At 50.5% G+C, this 24,828-nt stretch overlaps 1 protein-coding gene across 13 annotated transcripts in view; it reads left to right on the top strand.

The window, feature by feature from the left end:
• Nucleotides 1-24,828, top strand: part of PMS2 (PMS1 homolog 2, mismatch repair system component) — a 31,113-nt gene that overhangs the window by 2,675 nt on the left and 3,610 nt on the right. For 3 of the 13 annotated variants that reach the window (XR_007916485.3, XM_051838970.3, XM_089320910.1), the window contains 11 exons: nt 394-480; nt 661-763; nt 1,465-1,648; nt 5,904-6,071; nt 6,424-6,521; nt 7,996-8,095; nt 11,635-11,719; nt 13,148-13,303; nt 15,674-16,478; nt 21,220-21,387; nt 24,315-24,415. Coding sequence is in view for 12 of the 13 variants with exons in the window: in XM_051838970.3 (XP_051694930.3) it covers nt 394-480; nt 661-763; nt 1,465-1,648; nt 5,904-6,071; nt 6,424-6,521; nt 7,996-8,095; nt 11,635-11,719; nt 13,148-13,303; nt 15,674-16,478; nt 21,220-21,387; nt 24,315-24,415 (2,055 nt within the window). In the remaining variant the exon portion in view is untranslated. Of the gene's footprint in view, nt 1-326; nt 481-660; nt 764-1,464; nt 1,649-3,983; nt 4,224-5,903; nt 6,072-6,423; nt 6,522-7,995; nt 8,096-8,253; nt 8,369-11,634; nt 11,720-13,147; nt 13,304-15,673; nt 16,479-21,219; nt 21,388-24,314; nt 24,416-24,828 lie in introns of those variants that run through there. The other 10 variants (XM_017339082.4, XM_089320909.1, XM_089320911.1 and 7 more) reach the window with 9 other exon arrangements.

Genomic DNA, 24,828 nt, shown 5'->3' on the forward strand with positions numbered 1-24,828 from the left:
AGGTGTTGTGCCAGGGTTTGCACGTGGCCTCTCTCATTCTCTCTGCAGAGTAACTTTGTGAGATGGGAACTGTTATCTTCACTGTACAAATGGAATTAAGACACAAGGGATTTTTTTTTTCCGAGGTTATCAATCTAGTAAGATAAGATCCGGGAAGCTGATGCTGTTAAAATTATTCCTTTCAGAAGATGAATTAAAAATAACCTCTTTAACCTGGACTAGCTAGAAAGCCAAAAAGTACTTTGAGAAATGAGCTATGCACAGGGACAACAGGACGTGTAAAGAAAAGTGCCGTCGTGGACTGTCGTTCACGTTACACCTGACAGGTGACGTCGCTATAGAAGCTTTCCTGCTTGGTCAGCCTCTGAGAGGTAAACGTGTTGAACTCTTTAGATCTAAGACTGAAAGACTACGGGGTGGACCTCATTGAAGTTTCAGACAACGGATGTGGGGTGGAAGAAGGAAACTTCGAAGGCTTAAGTAAGTGAACCGTTTCTAACGCTAGCGGGTCCGGACGTCCCTGGGCCAGGTGTCCCGGGATCTTGGGTCACTGTCTTGGACACAAGCGCAGTGTGTAAAAGCCGGTGCCAGACGGGCGTTGCGTGCGCCCTTCGCCGTGCCGCCTGAGACGTCTGGGCTTTCCTCTCCACTCTCTTGCAGCTCTGAAACACCATACTTCTAAGATCCAAGACTTTGCCGACCTAACCCAGGTTGCAACTTTTGGCTTTCGGGGGGAAGCTCTGAGCTCACTGTGTGCACTGAGGTGATGCAATGTTTTTATCCATTGACCCCTTGTTAAAAATGCCCGGAAATGTGCAAGTATGGTTAGAATGACTATCGTGTCTACTTTTTTTATCTGAATGCATCAACTTCCAGTTTTGAGTTCTGTTTTGAGTCTTAAAATGAGAGCAAAAATAAATGAGGTAAACAATATTGTAAAAATAAATTATCACAAAAAAATCAATTATCACCCTTATTAAAGCAGCAGTTTCTTAGTTTTAAAGTAACAGATAAGCCATTACGGGGACTATTGGTCTTGATTTATTTTCAATTTTTAGGAAAAGCTTAACCAGTGAACTTATTTATAGTACAGATTCTGAATTTTTGTGCGGGTATGTTTGAGTTACAGCATCTTTTGGATCACTTCTAAAAGTTTTGTTAGAACAATAGAAACAAAACCAAGGTATCTTTATTTTGCATAATTTAATTTTGAGGTCTTTTACTGCTTTACAGTTCGACCTAAAAAAGGAAATCAAAGTTTTTATCAAAGCGTGTACAGTACCGTCTGCCTTTAAGTTTCCCCCTTAGGTTTTGCGATGTCTTCTCGCCCATTTGAACCCTCTTGATTGTGTCAGAGGCGCCCTCTGCTTTTTCGGAGAGCTGGGAGACAGGAGGATGGGGACGGTGATTGGCGCTCAGTGCTTGTGCCTAACTGAGCGCGCCGTGCCTGGCGTTCTCTCGCAGTGACGTGACCATCTCCACCTGCCACTCGTCTGCCAAGGTCGGCACCCGGCTGGTGTTTGATCACAGCGGGAAAATCCTCCAGAAAACACCCTGCCCGCGCCCCAGAGGGACCACGGTCAGCGTGCAGCAGTTGTTTTACCCGCTGCCTGTGCGCCACAAGGAGTTCCAGAGGAACATCAAGAAGGTGCGGTGAGCTCTCGCCGGTTTTGGGGTGTTGATCACGTCGGGTGCGAGGGCGAGGTTTCCCGAAGACACTTACTGTCGGTTGATTCCTTCCTTAAGTGTCTGCAAAGCTCTTCGCGGCTTCTCTTCAGAGGCTTAACCCTTTTCCTGAAAAGGATCAGCACATGGTGGTTAGACATTCTGCCGTGGGAAGTGGGTCCTGTCATGAGTAACAGTTTTAAATTTTGTCTTTTTTTAAAGAATTTTTGGAAAAACATGTTTATCTGAGGGGCAGAAAGACAGCTTCCGTCTCCCTCGTGGAGGGCAGGGGTGTTGCCCACTACCTCCCAGGGTACACACCAGCAGGAAGCTGGATCGGAAGAGGAGCAGCCGGGACTCAAACGGGCACCCATATAGGATACCGGTGCTGCAGGCTGGGGCTTTAACCTGCTGTGCCACAGCGCTGGCTCCTGTGTTTTGTGTTTGTGTATGTTTCTCATACATGGACATTTACTTTTCAGAATCCAAGAAGTTACTTAAACAAACACAACTAAAAACTTTCTTTACTTGTAAAGCAATTTATGTTAATTTTAACTATCAAGTTTATAAAAATGAAGAAAATGTCTATTTTTACTTTTTATTGTAAAAACTAGCCTCACAAAAATATAGGTATGAAGAGCTTGCATTGTCAGAGATGACTGTTATTAGCAGTTAATTTCGTGTGTTTGTAAGTATTGGGACATTTTTCAAGATAAACAAATCAGTATAATGAAAGCGAATAGTGTTGTGTGCAAAAATCATCTGTAGCTGGGTGAGGTTGAAAGTTGAAATTGTCTACACTACCCCCAGAGTCTGGTTTCTGTTCTTTTACTATCTTTTTATTTATTTATTTTTATTTTTAAAGATATTTATTTGAAAAGCAGAGCTACAGAGAGAGAGAGAGGTCTTCCATCTACTGGTTCACTCCTCAAATGGCCGCAATGGCCGAGGCTGGGCCAGGCCAGAGCCAGCAGCTTCTTGTGTTTCTCCCACATGGGTGCTGGGGCTCAAGGACATGGGCCGTCTTCCACTGCTCTCCCAGGCACCTCTGCAGGGACCTGAATTGTAAGCAGAGCAGCTGGGCATGAGCTGGTGTCCACATGGGATGCCTGTGTTGCAGTGAGCGGCTTGACCCACTGCACCACACGCTGGCCCCATGTTTTGTTTTGTTTTCTTTCTTTCCCTTGTTTTTTTTTTTTTTTTTTTTTTTTTAAGATTTGTTTATTTGAAAGATGAATTACCGAGGGAGGGAGAGAGAGGGAGAGATCTTCCATCCACTGGTTCACTCCCCAAATGGCTGCAACAGCTGGAGCTGAGCCAATGTGAAGCCAGGGGCTTCTGGGTCTCCCACATGAATGCAGGGGCCCAAGTACTTGGGCCATCCTCTGTTGCTTTCCCAGGCACATTAGCAGGGAGCTGGATCGGAAGTGGAGCAGCCAGTACACAAACAGGCGCCCATGTGAGATGCTGGCACTGCAGGTTGAGGCGTTAACCCACTGCATCATAGCGCCAGCCCTTACTTTCAGTGTGTAGGAAGGAACTTCAAAAAGTTAGTGGAAAAATGGCATTGGAAGATAAGTTTAAAATTAAAAGAATTGAGTGGCACAGTGGGTTAACACTCTGGCCTGAAGCGCCGGCATCCCATATGGGCGCTGGTTCTAGTCCCGGCTGCTCCTCTTCTGATCCAGCTCTCTGCTATGGCCTGGGAAAGCGATAGAAGATGGCCCAAGTCCTTGGGCCCCTGCACCCACGTGGGAGACCTGGAAGAAGCTCCTGGCTCCTGGCTCCTGGCTTCTGGCTTCAGATTAGTGCAGCTCTGGCCTTTGCGACCAATTAGGGAGTGAACCATCGGATGGAAGACCTCTCTCTCTCTGCCTCTCCTCTCTCTGTGTAACTCTGACTTTCAAATAAATATATCTTTAAAAAAATTAAAAGAATCAATTTTACTTATATGAAAGGCAGAGACAGACAGGGTTCATTTCCTGGAAGCTTGCAATGGTAGGGACCTGGGCCAGGCTGAAGCTAGGAGCCAAAACTCAGTAATCCAGGTCTCCTCTGTGGGTGGCAGGGACCCAACTAGTTGAACCATCACCTGATGCCTCCCATGGTCTGGATTAGCAGGAAGCTGGAACCAGGAACAGAGTCCTGCTTCAAAGCCGGGCACCCTGATAAGGGACAGGGTGTACTAACTCTATCCCAAATGCCTGCCCTTAGAAGTTTGTTTTGCTACAGAAGGATTTTGAATTCAAATACATGTTTTTTTTTGTTTTTTTGTTTTTTTTTTTAGATTTACCTATTTATTTTTGTTTGAAAGGCAGAGTGTCAGAGATAGAAACAGAGAGAGAGAGAGCAATCGATCGATCGATCTGCTGTCTGCTGGCTCACTCCCAAAATGGTGACAACACCAGGGCTGGCCAGGCTGAAGCAAGGCGCCAAGATCTCCATCCAGCTTTCCCAAGTGGGTGGCAGGTACTCAGATACTTGAGCCTTCATCTACTCCCTCTCGGACACATGAGCAGGAAGCTGGAATTGGGAATGGAACCGGGACTCAAACTCAGGTACTCTGACCTGGAAGTAGGTGTCATCAGGAGTGGCTTGACCTGCATCTCAACACCCACTTCAGTTTCTTCATAAAACACATTTTCTGTGAACTTTTTGAAGACTCTGTTTCAAAATATTTGAAAAATATTTTGCATCATTAATTCTATTTTCCACAAACATTTTGAAATATCCACATAATGTATTTCTGCAATTTTTATATACGTTTAGATTTTTAAAGATAATAAAAATCATGCGTATGTTGTATAACTGACTTAGTATATTGTAACTGTCTTCTTTGGAAGTACACCTTATTATTTATCACTCCACCATGATGTGGATTTGCCATCCCATCATAAAGTAGCTTCTTGTTGATTTTTTTTTTTTTAAGATTTATCCAACCATTTGAAAGTCAGAGTTACAGAGAGAACAAGAGAGAGAGTGAGATCTTACATCTGGTTCGCCCCCTAAACGGCCAGGGGTGGGCCAGGCCAAAGCCAGGAGCCAGGAGCCTCTTCCAGGTCTCCCCTGTGGGTGTGGGGGCCCAAGGACCTGGGCCATCTCCCACTGCTTTCCCAGGCCACAGCAGAGAGCTGGATTGCAAACAGAGCAGCCAGAACTCAAGCTTGCGCCCAGATGGGATGCTGGCACTGCAGGCGGCAATGCCTCAGGAGCCACAGTGCCACAGTGCCGGCCCCTATGTTGTTTTGGACTTTTCACAGATAAAGCTGGTTTCCGTGAGCATTGTTGTAGTACATCTTCCTAAGCTTCTGCTTCTGCCAGTCTTTTTTTTTTTTTTTTTAAGATTTATTTGAAAGGCAGAGTTACACAGAGAGAGGAGAGGCAGAGAGAGATAGAGAGAGGGAGGGAAAGGAGGTCTTCCATCTGATGGTTCACTCCCCATATGGCCGCAGCGGCTGGAGCTGTGTGGATCCAAAGCCAGCAGTCAGGAGCTTCTTCTGCTCCCACACGGGTGCAGGGGCCCAAGGACTTGGGCCATCTTCCACTGCTTTCCCAGGCCAGAGCAGAGAGCTGGATCGGAAGTGGAGCAGTCAGGACTTGAACTGATGCCCATACGGGATGCTGGCAGTGCAGGCGGTGGCTTTACCCACCATGTCACAGTGCCAGCCCCAGCCAGTCTTTCTTGAAAGATGCATTTCTAGAGGCAGAGTTATAAGAACAAAGGAATATTTTTTTAAAGACTTTATTTATTTTGAAAGACAGAGTTACTGAGAGAGAAGGAAAGACAGAGATGGAGAGGGAGAGAGAGGAGTTTTCCATCCACTGGTTCATTCCCCAAATGGCTGCAACAGCTAGACTGGGCAAGGCTGAAGCCAGGAGCCAGGGGTTTCTTCCGGATCTCCCACATGGGTTTGGGGCCCAAGAAGTTGGGCCATCCTCTGCTGCTTTCCCAGGCCACAGCAGAAAGCTGGATGAGAAGTGAAGGAGGTGGGTCTTGAACAAGCGCCTATATGGGATACAGGCTTTGCAGGCTATGGCTTAACCTGCCGCGCCACAATGTCAGCCCCTGTTTGCTTTGTACAGCAGTGGACGGTGCCAGGATCTGGCCCGGGAGAGGCCTCTCCGTAGATGGTCGTGTGGGTTCTGCTTCCCCTCATTGTGATGGGTACAGAACTGGATGTTGTAGCTTGAGCTGTGGTTAAAGTAACGTGGGAACTTATGTTTGTGTTTTCAAACAGGAGTATGCCAAAATGGTCCAGGTCTTGCATGCTTACTGTATCATTTCAACGGGCATCCGTGTGAGTTGCACCAACCAGCTCGGACAAGGCAAGCGCCAGCCTGTGGTGTGCACAAGTGGGAGCTCCAGCATAAAGGAAAACATCGGATGTGTGTTTGGGCAGAAGCAGGTAGTGATGCTGGGCTCCTCAAAGGCGTTTTCTTGCCCCATGATAGTTGCAGATCCATGGTCCTTACCGTTAGAATCCAGAGTGACGTCCTGAAGTGCCTGTCACAAAGAAGCAGTGAGAGCTGAAGGTTTGCAGTTCACCCTTGCAGAGAATGAACCGCTGCCTCCTGTGCTCCTCCCTTAGCCTCTCCTGGGCAGTGCGTGGCGCGGAAATAAGCAAGAGTGCCGGTGTGTCTCCCCTTTCCAGCGAGGAGATTCTCTGAGCTTATCCGCAGAAGCCCCGCCTGTGCTGGCCGAGGTCCGTCCGCCCTGTCTTTGTCAGGAACCTGACCGTGCGCTTTGTTCCCTCCCAGCTGCAGAGCCTCATCCCCTTTGTTCAGCTGCCCCCCAGCGACTCTGTCTGTGAAGAGTACGGTCTGAGCTGCTCGGAAGCGCTGCACAATCTCTTCTAGTAAGTTCCGTCACTGCCAGAAAACTGCTCGAACAGTTTTTCTGAGAGGATTTTTCCCCCAAAAGATAGTGATTTTTAAGCCATGTAGTTTTTTTTTTTTTTTTTAAAGATTTATTTATTTATTTATTTCAAAGGCAGAGTTACAAAGAAGCAGAGGCAGAGAGAGAGAGAGGTCTTCCCTCCGCAGGTTCACTCCCCAAATGGCTGCCATAGCCGGAGCTGGGCCGATCCGAAGCCGGGAACTGGGAGCCTCCCCTAGGTCTCCCCTGTGGGTGCAGGGGCCCAAGGAACTGGGCCAGCTTCCACCAGGTGCATTGGCAGAGAGCTAGCGGAGAAGTAGAGCAGTCGACACTATCCGGTGCTCATATGGGATGCTGGCACTGCAGACGGCGGCTTAACCTGCTGTGCCGCAATGCCGGCCCGGCTAGTTTTTTTTTTTTTTTAAACGATTTATTTGAAGGTCAGAGTTACACAGAGAGAGGAGAGGCAGAGAGAGAGAGGTCTTCCATCTGATGGTTCACTCCCCAGTTGGCCGCAACAGTCAGAGCTGCACCAATCTGAAGCCAGGAGCCAGGAGCTTCTTCCGGGTCTCCCACGCAGTTCAGGGGTCCAAGGACTTGGGCCATCTTCTACTGCTTTCCTAGGCCATAGCAGAGAGCTGGATCGGAAGTGGAGCAGCCGGGTCTCAAACCGGCGCCCATATGGGATGCTGGCACTTCAGGCCAGGGCATTAACCCACTGGGCCACAGAGCCGGCCCCCCGGCTAACGTTTACATTTTTGTGTGTGAGTTGGGCCTTGGGGATCTGGTGAAGGCAGTCCAGCGTGATTGTAGTGTAAGGAAAGCAGGCCCCAGCCGAGCCGTTGCAGCCGTCTGGGGAGGAGCCGCAGGTGGAAGACTCTCCCTCTCTGTCTCTCCGTCTTCCTGTGTGTAACTCTGCTTTTCAAATAAATGAATCTTCAAAAGAAGAAGGAGAAAAGCAGATGCTCCCCGGACGGGAAGATCCCTGCTGGGAAGTGCGCACGTCCCTGGGGTGCGTGTCACCCAGGAGCAGCAGCGTTCGGACGCCTCAGTGGACGGAGTTTGCCCACTGGGTGCAGACTGCAAAGGCAGAGGGACGTGGGCCGGACCCTGACTGCCCACGGAAGGGTCTGGAGACAAATCTGTGGGGACAGCTACAAAGCTGCTGAGATTGCTTGGAGTGAGACCCACTCCTCACGTGGAGGCCCAGGGCTTCCCAGGGAAGGAGACGGGGGAGTTGAGGCAAGTGGGTTGTGAGCCCACTGCATCGCCTGGGCCGGTTTTGGAGACTGCGGGAGCTTTAGAATATTCCAGAGGCCTAGGATGCGTTTCTCTAGTGGGGCGAGCACCAGGTGTACACAGGAGTGCCTGGACACGCCACCAAGGGGTCCTGTGTTTATTTCACTTAAGCGTTCACTCTGGAGCCCTGCCCTCACTGAGTTAAATCTGAACAGTATTTCAGGTTTCATCTCACAGTGCACCCATGGTGTTGGAAGGAGTTCAACCGACAGACAGTTTTTCTTCATCAATCGGCGGCCTTGTGACCCAGCAAAGGTATTTACGTAGCTTAGAAGATTTAATGTGTGTGTTTTAACTGTATGCCTTTAACTTTTTGTTTTCTTTATTAATGATCTTTTTCTCGTACAAGCAATTTATGTTGAACTTGGGTCCCTTACCAAGAAACATGGCTATTTATTTATTTGAAAGGCAGAGTTAGAGAAGAGTGGGGAAGAAGACAGAGATACCTTCTATCTGCTGGTTCACTCCCCAGATGGCTGCAGCAGCTGGGGCTGAAGCCAGGATCCTGCAACTCCATTGGCTTTGCAAGTGGGTGTTAGGGCCCTAAGTACTTGAAACATCTTTTGCTGCTTTCCCAGGCCCATATGGGATGGGTATCACAGTTTGTGACTTTACCTCTGTGTGACAGCGCTGGTCCCTGCAAGAATGTTCCTTTTGTGATGCACTGGGCTAAACTGCCCTTGGCAGCAGTGACGTTTCAGGAGGGAGCACTGGTTCCAGTGCGCCTGCTCCGCTTCTGATCCAGCTCCCTGCTGATGCGCCTGGGGAGGTAGTGGATAACGCCCCAAGTGGGAGACCCAGATAGGTTATGGGCTCTGGCTTTCGCCTGCCCAAACTGTGACTGTTGTGGGAAGTGAATGAGCATATGGAAGATCTGTCTGTCTCTCTATCTCCAATAAGTAAGTAATAGAAAAAAGGATGTTATTTTAGGCACTTAAAAAGTTCTGTGCAGTTGGTTCAGTTGTGTGTTGTGTGTATACATAGTACACATGCGTGCATATATATGCGTAGATACATAAACACATGCCCATTGCCAGTCTGTTATCATGAGAGCTGTGTCTGTTTGAAGGAACTAAACACTGTAGCACATGAGCTCATCTAGCGTGTTCCTGTACACTGACCACACACAATCGATTCTGTGTTTTCTCCTCCTGCTGGTCTCTGCTTCAGACCTGAAGGCTCTGTCTGGATTTCAGGGTTGCACGGTTTTTTCTTCATAGGTTGCAGGGATTTTTAGGGGTTTGGTTGTGACTTTGCATCTTCAGCGACATTGACCTCAGTAGTATTTCTGTTTCCTGATGACACTTTAAATAAACAGTACTTGGTGTCCGCCAGATGTGGCTCAGCTTCTGATTTTTTTTTATTTTAAGATTTATTTTATTTATTTGAAAGAGAGAGTTTCAAGTTACAGGGAGAGGCAGAGACAGAGAGAGAGGTCCTCCATCTGCTGATTCACTTCCCAGATGGCTGCCACGGTCAGAGCTGCGCCAATCCGAAGCCAGGAGCCAGGAGCTTCTTCTGGGTCTCCCACGTCGGTGCAGGGGCCCAAGGACTTGGGCCATCTCCTACTGCTTTCCCAGGCCATAGCAGAGAGCTGGATCAGAAGTGGAGCAGCCAGGACTAGAACCCGGTGCCCATATGGGATGCCTGTGCTTCAGGCCAGGGCTTTAACCCACTGTGCCATAGCTCTGGCCCCAGCTTCTAAATTTTTTAACCCTGATTGTAACTAATGGGATCTTTTTTTTAAACATTTTGCATGTGAGCTTTTTTTTTTTTTTAAAGATTTATTTATTTGCTTGAAAGAGTTACACAAAGAGAGGAGAGGCAGAGAGAGAGAGAGGAGAGGCAGAGAGAGAAAAAGAGGAGAGGCAGAGAGAGAGAGAAAGAGAAGTTTTCCATCTGCTGGTTCACTCCCCAGTTGGCTGCAATGGCCGGAGCTTCGCCAATCTGAAGACAGGAGCCAGGAGCTTCTTCCAGGTCTCCCACGCCAATGCAGGGACTCAAGGACTTGGGCCATCTCCTACTGCTTTCCCAGGCCATAGCAGAGAGCTGGATTGGAAGAGGAACAGCCGGCTCTCCAACCGGCGCCCATATGGGATGCCAGCACTTCAGGCCCGGGCGTTAACCCGCTGTGCCGCAGTGCTGGCCCCATTAATGGGATCTTAATGGTTTGTTTCTAATGCCATATAATCACCTTGCTGCAAAATCATATAAATATATATTTCGGCCGGCACCGCGGCTCACTAGGCTAATCCTCCACTTGCAGCGCCAGCACACCAGGTTCTAGTCCCGGTCAGGGCGCCGGATTCTGTCCCGGTTGCCCCTCTTCCAGGCCAGCTCTCTGCTGTGGCCTGGGAGTACAGTGGAGGATGGCCCAGGTGCTTGGGCCCTGCACCCGCGTGGGAGACCAGGAGAAGCACCTGGTTCCTGGCTTCGGATCAGTGCGGTGTGCCAGCCGCAGCGGCCATTGGAAGGTGAACCAACGGCAAAGGAAGACCTTTCTCTCTGTCTCTCTCACTGTCCACTCTGCCTGTCAAAAAAATTTTTTTTAAATATATATTTCTATGTAGATTTGCTTTATGAACAATTAAAATACACTTGCATTTTAAAAAAATTTTTTCAAGAGTATATTTAGTTTGGAAAAAGATTGAGTTTTAGGAGTTGATGGTCAAAAAGATTCCTTTGAGAGCCTGAGGAAACTTCTTGGGTGATGGATACATAAAGCTACTTCACAGAAGTTCATGGAAAAATGGAACTAAAATATTTTGGTGCAAAATATTTTTGAAGTCTGTGCATACTTTTTTCATAGTGCATATTTTCCTTGAACTTTTTGGAAATCCCTTGTTTTTATCATCTTGATTATGAGACAGTTTCACGCACACACACAGACACACACTTGAGGGGGCTTCAGAGTTTGTGAAAAAATGGCAATAAGAGTACACGTTTTCAGGGCCAACGTTGTGGCATAGCCAGTTAAGCCTCTGTGACAGCAGCATCCTCTGTGGGCCCCGGTTGAATCTGGGCTGCTCTGTTTCCAATCCAGCTCCCTGCTGATGCGCCGGGAAAGCAGCAGAGCGTGGTTCAAGTCCCTGGGCCCTGCATCCACGTGGGAGGTCCGGAAGAAGCTTCTGACTACTGGCTGCAGCCAGGCCCAGCCCTGGCAGTTGGGGCCATTTGGGGAGTGAGCCAGCGGATGGAAGATCTCTGTCTGTCTCTCCCTCTTTCTTGGTAACTCTGCTTTTCAATTAAATCAATAATTTTCTTTTTTTTAATACAAATTTTCCATGAAAAAAATTTTTTAAAAAAAGATTTATTTATTTGAAAGAACAGAGTGGGAGAGACAGACATCTTTGAACCTCTCGTTCACTCCCCAAATGACCACAACAGCCAAGTCAGGGCCAGGCCAAAGCCAGGAATCGGGAACTCCATTCAGATCCCCCGCATGGCTGCTAGGGGCCCAAGCACTTGGGCCATCTGCTGCCTTCCCTGGATGCGCATTAGCAGGGAGCTGGATCGGAAGTGAAGCAGCCGGGACGTGAACTGGGGTTCTGATAAGGGTCGCCTGCATTTCAGGCAGCGGCTTAACCTGCCACGTCACAGCGCCGGCCCCTTCCAGGAACCGTTTTGAAGTCTCCTTCGGCATGTTAGAATGTAACAGATTTTACACTGCGTGTTGATTGCATGTCAGATCTTGATAGAGTGCTGAGAGGTGTGTCCCCTCGGCGGCTGATCCGTGTTGTGAGAACGTGTGTGCAGGGAACGTGCATTTCTCCCTGACCATTGTTTGCGTGCAGGTCTCCAGGCTCGTGAACGAGGTCTACCACATGTATAATCGGCACCAGCACCCGTTTGTCGTTCTGAACATTTCTGTCGATTCAGGTGAGTGCCGCTGAGGCAGCACTACAACTGGCGCCCTCCTCCTCGTTTGGAATTACAGAGCTCTGGTACGACGGGTCATAGGGTGATGTGATTTTGTTTCATGTAGCCTTTCCTGTTTTCTAATTAAAATTATGTTCTTTGTATTCTTAGGAAAATAGGATTTATTTATTTATTAAAATTTCAACCAAAGGAGAAAGATAAAATATTTGCCCTGGGGCTGGCGCTGTGGCACATTAGGTTCAGCTGGTTCTTGCAGTGCAGACATCTGGTATCGGCGTGCTGGTTAGAGTCCTGGCTTCTCTGCTTCCAGTCTGGCTTCCTGTTAATGCTCCTTGGAAGGCAGCAGGTGATGGCTCAGGTACCTCGGTTCCCGCCCCCATGGGAGACCTGCTGGAGTTCTGGGCTCCTGACTTTGACAAGGCCGACCCTGGCTGTTGCAGGCTTGTGGGGAATGAGCCATTGGATGGAAGATCCTTCTTTGTCTTTCTTTTTCTGTCTTTCAAGTAAAATGAAAATAAAATTATAAAAAAAAGTTAGGAAGGAAAACGTTTTAAAGAATTGTTTATTTATTTACTTGAAGAGCAGAGTGACAGAGCTTTCATCTGCTGGTTCACTCCCCAAATGGCTGCAAGAGTGAGGGCTGGACAAGGCCGAAGCCAGCAGCCAGGAGCTGCATCCTAATCTCCCACGTGGATGGCCGGGGCCTGGGGTTTGGGCTGTCTTCTGGCCACCTAGGTGGGTGAGCAGGAAGCTGTATCAGAAGTTGAGAAGCTGGGACTTGAACTGGCAGTGTTCCGATATGGCACATGGGCATCACAAACTCGCCACAATGCTGGCCCCCCAAAAAGAAATTTAGAAATAGGTGCCTGTACGGGCTCTTCAAAATATTCATGGAAAAGGAGTTTTTTGAGAAAGTTATGTGTAGATTTCAAAAACATTTTTGCACAAAAATAGTCTTTTCATTCTGTTTAGCCATGACTCTTTGAAGTAACCCCATATATCTTCAATTATTTCCTTAAGAAAAATATGCAGATGTAAAATACTGAGTCAGTGATTGTGGACATCTGAAGGCTCTTGCTGTGTTGCCTTCTGGATATGCAACAGTTTGCACATCTGCCAACAATGTAGTACGTCTAATTTTTATGCTAAATTCAGGAGTGATGAAACATCTTAGCTTGTATTCTTCTCATGTTACTCATCTTCATGTGTTCTCCCTTCATCTTACAGTTTACACCTTCACATCTTTGCATGTCGTCTTTCAAAAATTGCTCCTTTCCTTGTCTGAAAAAGCTAATTTTACAGTTTTTGAATGTTAATCCAGATACCATCACGTGTTCAGTAGTGCTCTTGGTGAAACTGTAAGTGAATGGGGAGATTTCCCTTGTTAAAGGTGAGTTTAAACCTGGAGTGTTCTGTTTTTTGACTTAGAATGTGTGGACATCAACGTGACTCCAGATAAAAGACAGATTTTACTGCAGGAGGAGAAGCTCTTGCTGGCAATTTTAAAGACCTCTCTGATTGGAATGTTTGACAGTGACGTGAACAAAGTGAACGTCAGCCAGCAGCCGCTGCTGGATGTTGAAGGTAAGAAAAACACATGACCCGCGGCTTCTAAAGTCTCAGCTGTTGTGATAGTCTGCTTGTTTCTTGTGAGGTAAAGTTTTTTGACCTGAAACAAAGACTTTTAGTTTAGACGGAGGATGTGTCACTCTGGAGAGTATGTGGTTGCAGGTTTTTTTTTTTCTTCAAGGTTTATTTATTCATTTGAAGGCAGAGTTACAGAGAGGCAGAGGCAGAGAGAGAGAGAAGTTTTCCATCCACTGGTTCACTCCCCGAATGGCTGTAACGGCTGGAGCTGGCCTGAACCAAAGCCAGGAGCCAGGAGCTTCTTCCAGGTCTCTGATGTGGGCCATCTTCCACTGCTTTCCCAGGCCACAGCAGAGAGCTGGATTGGAAGTGGAGCAGCTGGGACTAGAACCAGTGCCCATGTGAGACCAGGGCTTTAACCCGCTGCACCATAGCCCCTTCCAATGACTTTTTCATTTTGGTCATTGAACTTTCCAACTCCAGAATTCCTATTTTTAAATAATTCCTCTTTCTTTATTGCTATTTGGTAGAATAGCTTTTTTTAATTGGTTTACCTTTTTACGTCTACTTCTGTAGACATGGTGTCATATTTGAACATATTTAAAACAGCTGATTTTAAGATCTTTGCCCAAGCCAGCACCGCGGCTCACTAGGCTAATCCTCTGCCTGCGGTGCCGGCACACCAGCTCTCTGCTGTGGCCCAGGAGTGCAGTGGAGGATGGCCCAAGTGCTTGGGTCCTGCACCCCATGGGAGACCAGGAGAAGCACCTGGCTCCTGCCTTTGGATCAGCATGGTGTGCTGGCCGCACCATGCCGACCACGGTGGCCATTGTGGGGTGAACCAACGGCAAAGGAAGACCTTTCTCTCTGTCCCTCTCTCTCACTGTCCACGCTGCCTGTCAAATAAATAAATAAATAAATAAATAAAATTAAAAGATATTTGCCCAGTTAAGTCCTTCCAAGAATGTCCATTGACTCTTTTTTTTCCCACCACACTTTCTTGTTTCTTTGTGAGTCTCATAAAGTTGTTGTTGAAATCGGGGCATCTTGAATCACAGAATGTGGCCACCCCAGAGTTCAGATCCTCTCCCCTTGCCAGGGTTTCTTTTTGTCGTTTGCTGAATATTCTGAAGAAAAAAAAATCTCTGTGAAGCCTCTTTTGTCTTGAGTGTATGGCCACCAAACTCTGTTTCCTGTTAGGGTGTTGTTTGGCTAGTGGTTGGCCAGAGGTTTCCTTTGATGCCTGAACCCTGGTGTTTGCTGGGGACTCTGTGCTGGCTGGGGCCCACCCTCAGTGCCCAGCCTTGCCTCAGCCTCCACTCCCTGCTCACAGAGCGCCTGCGGAGTGCAGAGCTTGGCGTGGTCCCAGGTCCTTCCCAGGCTTGCAAGTGGCCTCCAGATTGCCAGATATGAGTCCCTGTGAACCTGTCATTCTCCAGCTTTGTCCTGTAAGTTGATGGCTGGGCCGTGGTTTGCCCGCCCATCACCCAGCGCCTCCAGCTGTGGAGTTCCCCAGTTGCCCTGCGTCCGTTCGTCAGAGGCCCGCAAGGACAGGGCTTTTTGCACCATGAACTCTGAGCCAGGACCACGCAGGCAGCCTCGCGGGTGGTGTCCCTGTAAGCACTGGGTGCTGTGGGATGGTCCTGCACTGGGGTGGGTGCCCTGCCCAGCCCAGCCCGGCCCCCACCCGCTGCTGCCACTTGACCGCAGTCATCTCGGATGGTTTTCGGGACTGGTGCAGGGCTGAGAAGAAGGGGCTGGACTGGGCCATTTTTCTTGAATAAGTGTGCCCCAACTTTTCATGAACTTCCAGAATTCTGAAAAAGTTGGATTTGAAGTTTTTGCCAGTTTTCTCCTTCCTTGTGTAGAGGAGAGCGTTTCCGGCAGTCTGAGCTGTTCTCCGTGGGGTCACCCCTGTGCAGGCCTCGCTGAGGGCTGGCCACAGAGCCGGGTGACGTCCATAGTGTCACACAGGGTTGTGACTTCACGGCCTGGTCAGAACCGCACAGCCGTCTATTGGCTGCGTGCGTCTGGGTCATGTGGGAGAGGGGCTGTGTGGGTCCAGAATCCTCACTTGGCGGAGGGAAGAACACTGCTGGGTGCCCACGCGTGGGTTTGGGAGACGTCCCCAGAGAGCTGGGCGAGGAGGTTGTGCCAGGTCTACTTCCGTCAATGAGCATTTGAACACCCCATCCTTGTCAACGTTTGTTGATTGCGGTCGCGCTGAGTGCTGAGGCCGTCATATTGTGTCTGCCGGGTGGCGGTCGTGGAACAGCATCCTGTATTTAGCCATTTGTGTTCTTTTGTGAGCCGCCTGTCCCATCCTGGTGCAGTCTCTGACGTCCTTCCCCATTGCTGTCCCCTTAGGTAACTTAATAAAAGTGCACACAGCGGAAACGGAGACTCCTCTGCCCGGGAAGCAGGGTAGCCCTGCCTTGCTGGGGGCTCCAGGAGGGGAGCAGAGAAGGGCAGTATCTGTTTCCCGACTGAGAGAGGCCTTCTCCCTTCGCCACACAGCAGAGAACAAGGCTCAGGGCCCAAAGACTCCGGCCCTGAGTCCCAGATGCAGGCCGCGGGAGACGGGAGTGCCACCGCCTAGCGCCTCAGGCCCCAGCCCTGGCCCCGGCAGAGGCTGGCCGGGCCCTCGGGCGGAGGCTGTGAGTCCCATCAAGGGCTCCGGAGACCACAAAGGCCTGGCGGGCACAGAGGAGGACCCTGGGCCCAGCAGCGCCCCAGCCAGCTCAGGGGAAGGGCTCTGCGCCCTGGACTGTGCAGTGAACTCCCCGGAAGACGGGCCCCCGCGGGAACACGTGTCGCCCTGCGAGGGTGAGACAGAATCCAACGGGAACTGCCGCGAGCAGTGTGAACGCGCTCAAGTTCCGCCTGCACCTGCTGAGCTCTCATCCCCGAGCGCCAAGCGTCGGAAGAAGGATGGCGCTCCCTCCGGCCCGGACCTTCCCCGCGGGCCGGCGTCTCAGCTTGATGTGGCTGTGAAAGTCCCTAAGAGAGTGGTGCCCCTCGACTTCTCCATGAGTTCTTTAGCCGAACGGGTGAGGCGTCTGCTTCACCGAGAAGAGCCAGGTGGAGGCGAGCAGAACTACAGGAGGTTCCGGGCGAAGATCTGCCCTGGGGACAACCAGGCGGCCGAGGAGGAGCTGAGGAAGGAGATCAGGTACCGCTGGGCTTCCGCGTGGGTCCTTGCACACCTGGCACCTCTGCCTGCTGTGCTCGGACACTTTGTTCCATTGGCCTGGGCGTGAGGGTTGCCCAGCTCCACAGACTTCCCTGACCATGGACTCAGCGCATCCCAAATGGCCTTGCAGCCCCTTCCCCTCCTCTCCCGTTCTAATACTGCACCTGCTTGGGAATGCTTTCTCCATTCATAGATGCTTCTCATGGCCTCTCTATCATGTTAACTTTTTTCCCACTTCAGCTTATTTATTTGAAAGGCAGAGGCAGACACAAAGAGCCCCCACCCGCTGGGTCACTCCACAGATGCCAGCAGTGATGGAGGCTGTGTGCAGCCAGAGCCAAAGCTGGCCACTCAGTCCAGGGACCACACTGCACGAGCCGCCACTGCTGCCTCCCGAGGTTTGCAGTGGCCAGGATCTGGAACTGGGACCCAGAACCAGCAGTCACACCCAGGCACTCTGATACGGGATCAAGGCAGAGTGTTTTGTTTTTGTTTTTTAAAGATTTATTGAGTTGGGCCAGCGCTGTGGCATAGGGGGTGAAGCTGCAGCCCACGATGCTGGCATCGACATACAGGCGCCGGTTTGAGTACTAGAGCTCTACTTCAATCCACCTCGCTGCTAAGGCACCTGGGAAAGCAGCCGCAGGTGGCCCAAGTCCTTGGGCCCCTGCAGCCACGTGGGAGACCCGGAAGAAGCTCCTGGCTCCTGGCTTCAGCCTGGCCCATTCCTGGCCATTCCGGCCATTTGGATCATTTGGGGAGTGAACCAAAGGATGGAAGATCTCTGTCTTCCCACCTCATTGTGTCTCTGTCTTTCAAATAAATAAGTAAATCTTTTTTTGAAAGAATCAGCACTCAATAGAATAATAATTTTTCATTTATGATTTACTAAATATATATTCCTTATATATAAGTATAAAAATACTAAAATATATATCAATTTGTGTGGTAATAGACTGGAATAAAATACATTTATCTTTTTTTAGAGATTTTATTTTTTTTAAAGATTATTTATTTATTTGAAAGGCAGAGTTACAGAGAGGCAGGGCAGAGAAAGAGAGAAAGGTCTTCCATCTGCTGATTCATTCCCCACATGGTCACAATGACCAGAGCTGCGCCGATCCAAAGCCAGGAGCTTCTTTATAGTCTCCCATGCAGGTGCAGGGGCCCAAGCACTTGGGCCATCTTCCACTGCTTTCCCAGGCCATAGCAGAGAGCTGGATCAGAAGTGGAACAGCTGGGACTTGAACCGGCACCCATAGAGGATGCCGGCACTGCAGGTGGTGGCTTTACCCGCTATCCCACGGCGGCAATGCTGTTTTAGTGGATGCTGCTTGGAAAGAAGCGGTGTAACGTCTCCTGCTTTGTTCTTATTGTTTGTGATCGCTTTGCCTGTGCAGGGTTTTATTCATGGTTTCATAGGGTTGTTTTTCTACTTCTGTGAATAATGTCCTAAGTACTTTGATAGGGATCGCTTGAAATTGGTGCACCTCTTTGGCCCTGTGGACATTCCGACAGTACTGGTTCTCGGGCCGCGAGCACTCTTCATTTCTTTGTGTCCCCTTCTGTTTCTTTCATCCGTGTTGTGGAGCGCTTTCACCACTTTGGGTTTATTCCTGGGCACTGCATCTCCGAGGCTGTTAGAAAGGAGACTGTGGGGCGGGCGTTTGGTGCCGTGGCACCTCAGTATGGCGAGTAGTGCTGTTTTGTGTTGTCTTTATTGTTGAAGTCAGACCCAGAACTCCATCCAGGTCTCCCACATGGTACCAGGGGCCTAAGCACTTGGGCCATCGTCTGATGTCTCCCAGGTGCGTTAGTAGGAAGTTGGATTGGCAGAAAAAGGAGCTGGTATTCAAACCAGTGCCCTGTTATGAGTTGCAGGTGTCCCAAGAATGACTTAAGCCCCTTTACCACAATGTCTGTCCCTAGCTGTGATTTTTAAAAACAGCAATTTTTAAAAATTTATTTATTTTATTTATTTGAAAGGCAGAGTTAGATCTTCAGATCTTCTGTCCACTGGTTCACTCCCGACATGCCCACCCCAGCTTGAGTTGGCCTGATCCAAAGCCAGGAGTTTTATCTGGTCTGCCCTGTGGGTTCAGGGGTCCAAGCACTTGGGCCATCTCCCACTGCTTTCCCAGGAACATGAGCAGGGAGCTGGATCAGAAGTGGAGCAGCCGGGACTTGAGCTGGTGCCCACATGGGATGCCCGCACTACAGATTGGGGCTTTACCTGGTATGCCGCAGTACCAGCCTCCCCAAAAACAGCAATTTTAATGAGTCAAGCATTTCTTGATTCCTCCTGTTGTGGGTGGTGGATTACTTAGGGAGCTCCCAGGGAGTAGCAGCACTTCGGGCCGTCCTCCAGTCCTGCTCCTGTGGAACTGGGGGCCCAGGAACCTGTGTTTTTGATTAGGTCCCTGCAGGTGGTTTTGTGCACCCTGACCTATTGCGGCCCTGGCACTGGTTCGAAGCTCCCAGATCACGCCTGCTGTGTGGCATGTTCTTTTCCTAAGACACGTGTTTCAGGTGAGATGGGGCAGCCAGGAAAGACAGAGAGGCGACGTTTATTTTGAGGGACACCTCAGTATGGCAAGTTGAAGTCAGATGATGCTGTTTTGTGTGGTAGCAGATGGCTCTGCCAAGGACACTGGCGCCCTGGGCCTCCAAGCCAGCAGCATGGGCTCTCCTGGGGGACCTGGAGGCGGCTGGGAGAGGTGGGATCTGTGCCCGTTCCCAGTGCATGGGCGCCAGATCCACCTTCAGGACCTGGAGCACTGAGACTGTCAGTGGAGGGCGTTGGAAGGACACACGGGGTGAAGCCCAGGAAGCTCTTCCTTGCTGCTGGTGCCCCCCTTTCCTCCCACAGGGCAGCCAGCAGACTGCATCGCTCACCGTGGCAGCTTCTCTCCGTCTGAGGGCAGCAGCCACTCCCACTCCATGCCTCTTCCACTGGTCCTGGGAGCCACGCTCCCTCATCCCCGGAGGTCACGGCTGCTTCCCCGTTTGCCACTCTCTTGTCTTAGAAGTTAACCACCTTTCACTAGTTCGTCAAGCCTCCCCGTGAACTCTGCAGTTCACATCAGTGATGTGGCTTTTCCAACCCTTAATTGGACTCTCACTGATACGGAACTGGTTCAAGGAGACCCTCAAAGCCAGGCTTTGGGGATTGGTTAACCTGGCCGTGAGCTTGGTGCTGAGCTCCTGGTCCTTGGGAAACGGGAGGTTGGTAATCCATGGCACGCAGAGTGGCACAGCTGATCAGACCGTCTCCTGTGGCGGACCGTGAGGGAGTGCCAACGACAGCAGGGGCCTCGGGAGCCTGTGGCTACGCAGGAGCGAGGAGCACAAGCACCGGGTGCCCCCAACATTGGCCTCGGCTCCTGTCTTCCTCAGCTCAAGGCGCTGTGTGAGGCCCAGGGAGCCTCAGGGGCAGCGCTGATGGCTGAGAAAAACCAGCTTTCACAGAGTGCAGCGGCTGCAGACACGCAGTGTCACTTTCTCGTGTGCAGGGTCAGGGTGGTGCCTGCGCCTCGTCTGCTGGTTTCTGTCTGTCATGTTTGTAAAGGTGTTGGATTTTGGGTGCACCTGGCATTGAGCCTGGTGTACGTTAGAAGCACTAATATCCAGCACTGGGCAGGGGGTGCTCTCGGACGCTGTTGGTGGGAGCATCCACTATTGCAGACGTCCTGTCACAGTGACAGTCGTGAGACCGGGAGTGGGCAGGTGTAGGTGCAGGAGTGTGTGTGTGTGTGTATGTGTGTTGCAGCTTTGTGTCGTTACTGAAATGGGAAGCAGTTTCAGCAGAGAAGTTGTCAGGCCAGTTTTGGCACCTGTACGCGGAGGAGTCACATGTTGCCATGAAAGAACGAAGCAGGTCTGTACGTGTGGATCTGGAAAAATACCTGCAGTGCCTTGTTCATGTGACAAAAGTAGAGCGGTCCGAGGAATTCAGGCTCCTTCTTTTCCCCCAAGAATCCGTGTGTCGACAAAGATCTGGAAGAATGTATCCCAGATTGGTAATAGTAACTACTGTCTTATCTGGGGAGTTGGGTAAATGTGTGATTAATGCTGTCTTTGGGAGATGGGTTGTGGGGGGCTGGCGTTTGGCCTTGCAGTTGAGATGCCCACATTCTATGTCAGGGTCCCTGGGGCTGGGTCCTGGCTGTGTTCCCAATTCCAGATTCCTGCTGGTGTGCACCTTGGGAGGCAGCGTGGGGAATGAGCCAGTGGATGGGTTTTCCCTGTTTCTCTTTTCTCTGTTGCTCACATTAAATGAATGAAAGAAAAGAGAGAGGAAGAAAATTGGGGCCAGCCTTGGGCATAGCGAGTAAAGCCGCCGCCTACAAATGGGACGCCGGTTCAAGTCTTGGCTGCTCCACTTTCCATCCAGCTCTCTGCTAATGCACCTAGGAAAGCAGTGGAAGATGGCACAAATGCCCGGGCCCCTGCCACTCGTGGGAGACCCGGATGGAGTCCCAGGCTCCTGGCTTTGGCCTGGCCCAGCCCCAGGTGTTGTGGCCATCTGGGGAGTGAACCACTGAAGGGAAGATCTCTCCCTTTCTTTACCTTTCAAATGAGTAAATCTTAAAACTAAGTGGGATGGTTAAGGTCACTCTATGTTTTTGTCCTTGTTTTAAAGAAATTATCACAGGGTTCTGCTTTACCATCAGGAAAGTAATCTTGTTATGCTTCTGTGATTCACATTTTCTGCCTGCAGTAAAGCGATGTTTGCAGAGATGGAGATCATTGGCCAGTTCAACTTGGGGTTTATAATCACCAAACTGCACGAGGATCTCTTCATAGTGGACCAGCACGCCACGGACGAGAAGTACAACTTCGAGATGCTGCAGCGGCACACCGTCCTGCAGGGCCAGCGGCTCATAGCGTGAGTCCGTCTGCGTCCGGCCTTCTCAGGGCTGCTTCCCAGACTGCCCCCACGCTTCTGTCTGCCAGCTTCTGTGTGTGCGCCCGCCTGTGTCTGTGTCCGCACGTCGTATCTCTCCGTCCACGTGAACCCTGACCGTACGCATCCCTAAGATTTTTTTTTGGACCATCTTGTGTGATAGTGGTCATAGCTGTCTTTATTGAGTGCCTACTGTGTGCGCGGCACTGCTGAAGCAGTTCCTGCGTATTAGGTCACTTACTCCTCCCAGAGCTGTGAGGTGTGTACTGATGTCGCCTCCCTCTCACAGGTGATAAAACCGAGGGACACGCAGAGCTTAAATAACTACCCAAGGTGGCACAGCTTACCCGCTAAAAACCACTGACCACCGGTTGTCCAGAAAGTCCTTTTGCTGAAGGGCAGCGTATAGCCCGTCGTATTCGTGTGTGCAGCAGGCAGTCTGTGCGTTGAGAATCGGGTCTCAGTCCTTCCCCGTCGCAGGGCAGTGTCAGTGGCTCATGTTACTGCAGGGTTTGGCGTCCCCCTCTGCTTTGTCCAAGTGAGTGTTTCATGGGGACCCCTGGCCCAGGAGGTGGGATGCCCTGTTGCGTCAGCCAGAGGGCTGAAGCAGAGTTCAAAGGAGAGACCAAGGGTTTTGATTTGGGAAAATTAAACCAAACGGACAAGTAAACTCAGACCTGCGCAGAAGTAGACCTCGCGTGCAGAAAAGTTCTGAGCGGTCACTCAGCTGGTAGTGGTTCTGGTTCCTGTGCAGAGGGTGGGCTCTGTTTCCAGGGTCAGTAGGGGCCTGGGTAAGTGACTCTGATCCTGGAATAGGGTGCTCCTCTTTCAGAGGTCTTTGTTTTTCAGCCTTTGTGCATGAATAAGGTCTCAGGTGGCATTGCAGGTCGACCCCAGCTAGTCACAGACCAGTCTGGATCCCAGACGGACACTTTAGGATGAAGGGATGGTGACTGACCACAGTTCTGTCCCGGGCTACCACGTCCTGCATGGCAGGGCCCTCGTTCCCTAACCCTCTTCCTGCTCCCCAGGCCTGACCACTGTGGCCAGCTTTCCGTTTCCCCCGACTGGCCTGAGGCATTCAGGGTGAATCTGTCTTTATGTGGGCCCTGGGCTTTTGCACAGGTGTCTCTGCCCTGGACACTTGTCCCGTGTGCCCCCCCCACCCCGGAGGCAGTGCAGTGGTCACTTCCCAGCAGAACCTTCTCTGACCCCAGGCTTGGGTCCTGCTCACTGATCATCTGACTGGTGTCTTCACTGTCCGTAGGTGCAGCTGATTCGTTTGTGCAGTGTCTGTCTTTGCCCTCTGATCTGTTAGTTCCGGGAGGGTAGAGAAGGAGGCTGTGTTTGTACAGCATGGGGTCTCCTGCCTGTAGGGTGTTTGTCGTAAAGACAGAGCTCGTGGGAAGTCCAGCAGGGGAGATGAGCAATCAGTAAAGCAGGCAGAGGGAGGAGCGGGTGGCAGCCTGCACGCCATCTGTGTGTTCTGTTTCTACATCATCTTTATTGTGAGGGAGGAGGGAAAACAGCATTTTTGTTAAGTTGGAGTTTTTGGGAAAAGATTTATGTATTGATTTGAGAGGCAGAGTTACCTGGAGAGATGGAGAGACAGAGAGACAGACCCAGACACAGAGATCTTCCATCTTCTGGCTCACTCCCCAAATGGCCACAACAGCCAGTGCTGGGCGAGGCCAAAGCCAGGAGCTGGAGGCTTCATCGGGGTCCCAAACATGGGTGTAGGGGCCCAGGCATTCAGGCCATCTTCTGCTTTCCCAGGCGCGTTGGAAGTGGAGCAGCCAGGACTTGAACTGGTGCTCATAGGGGATGCCCGTGTTGCAGGCAGCGGCTTAATCTGTGCCACAACACTGGCCCCTAAATTAGTTTTTTAAAGATATTTTTATGTATTTATTTTGAATGCAGGGAGAGAGATGATCTACCATCCTCTGGTTCACTCTCCAGATGCTCACAACAACTGGTCTGGGCCAGGCCAGGCCAAAGCCAGGAGCTGGAAGCTCAGTGGGTCTCCCATGTGGATTGCAGGGACCCAGCGCAGTGGGTCTCCCGTGTGGATTGCAGGGACCCAGCACAGTGGGTCTCCCGTGTGGATGGCAGGGACCCAGCTACTTGAGTCATCATCTGCTTTCTCGCAGGAAGCCGGAGTCGGGGACGAAGCCAGGACTTAAACCCAGGCATCCCAAGTGGAGTCTTAACTGCTGTGCCAAACGCCCACCCTTAAATTGTCATTCTTTTTTTTTTTTTTTTTTTTTTTTTTTTTTTTTAGTTTATTTATTCAAAAGGCAGAGTTACAGAGAGGCAGAGGTAGAGAGAGAGAGAGGAGAGGCAGAGAGAGAGAAGTCTCCCATCTGCTGGTTCACTCTCCAGATGGCCGCAATGGCCGGAGCTGCGCTAAGAGCTTCCTCTGGGTCTCCCATGTGGGTGCAGGGGCCCAAGGACTTGGGCCATCTTCCACTGCTTTCCCAGGCCACAGCAGAGAGCTGGATCGGAAGTGGAGCAGCCGGGACTTGAACCAGCACCCATAGGGGATGCCTGCACTGCAGGTGGCGGCTTTACCTGCTTTACCACAGTGCAGGCCCCTAAATTGTCACTCTTAGAGGTTAAGAACAACAACAGGTCACTGGGGTGGAATGGCAGATTAAGGAGAGAGCAGGTGGCTTTTGTAGTTCCCCTAAGCTGTGAAATAGAACGTAAAGGAGAAAGGCCTTCCCAGGAACCCCTCGGCAGTTCTGTGACAGCTGAGCAGCGCAGCTGCCTGTAGCTGCACGGTGTAGTTCGGTTGTTTGCTGGGATGAGTTCAGAGTGCCGCGGCACGGCTGTGCTGGTTTCCTCCCTGCTTTGCGAGTCCGTGTCGGACTTCCAAATGCGCTCTGAATCTCTCCTCTGTTTTCCAGGCCTCAGGCTCTCAACCTGACCGCTGTGAATGAAGCCATTCTGCTAGAGAACCTGGAGATATTCAGGAAGAATGGCTTTGACTTCGTCATCGATGAAGCTGGTAAGTCACCCATTAGGACGGCACAGCCATGTCTTGATAGAGCTGGCATCCAGGGGCTGGCACTGTGACAAAGGCACCTGCGACGCCGGCATCCCAATTGGGTGCTTGTTCAAGTCCCGGCTGCTCCACTTCCAATCCAGCTCCCTGCTAATGGCCTGAGAGAGCAGCAGAAGATGGCCCAGGTGCTTGGGCCCCTGCAGCCACGTGGAGACCAGGAAGGAGCTCCTGGCTTTGAGCTGGCCCAGCCTTGGCTGTTGCAGCCATCTGAGGAGTGAACCAGCAGTTAGATCTCTCCGTCTCTCCCTGTCTGTAACTCTTGACTTTCAAATAAATAAATAAATCTTTTTTTTTTTTTTTTTTTTTTAAGAACTGGCTTCTATCTCTGAGTTCATTTAGATGGATCTCTTTATAAA

Source organism: Oryctolagus cuniculus, chromosome 19 (assembly GCF_051225735.1).
Source record: "Oryctolagus cuniculus isolate XC-2025 breed Fujian yellow rabbit chromosome 19, ASM5122573v1, whole genome shotgun sequence".
Taxonomy (NCBI): Eukaryota; Metazoa; Chordata; class Mammalia; order Lagomorpha; family Leporidae; genus Oryctolagus; species Oryctolagus cuniculus.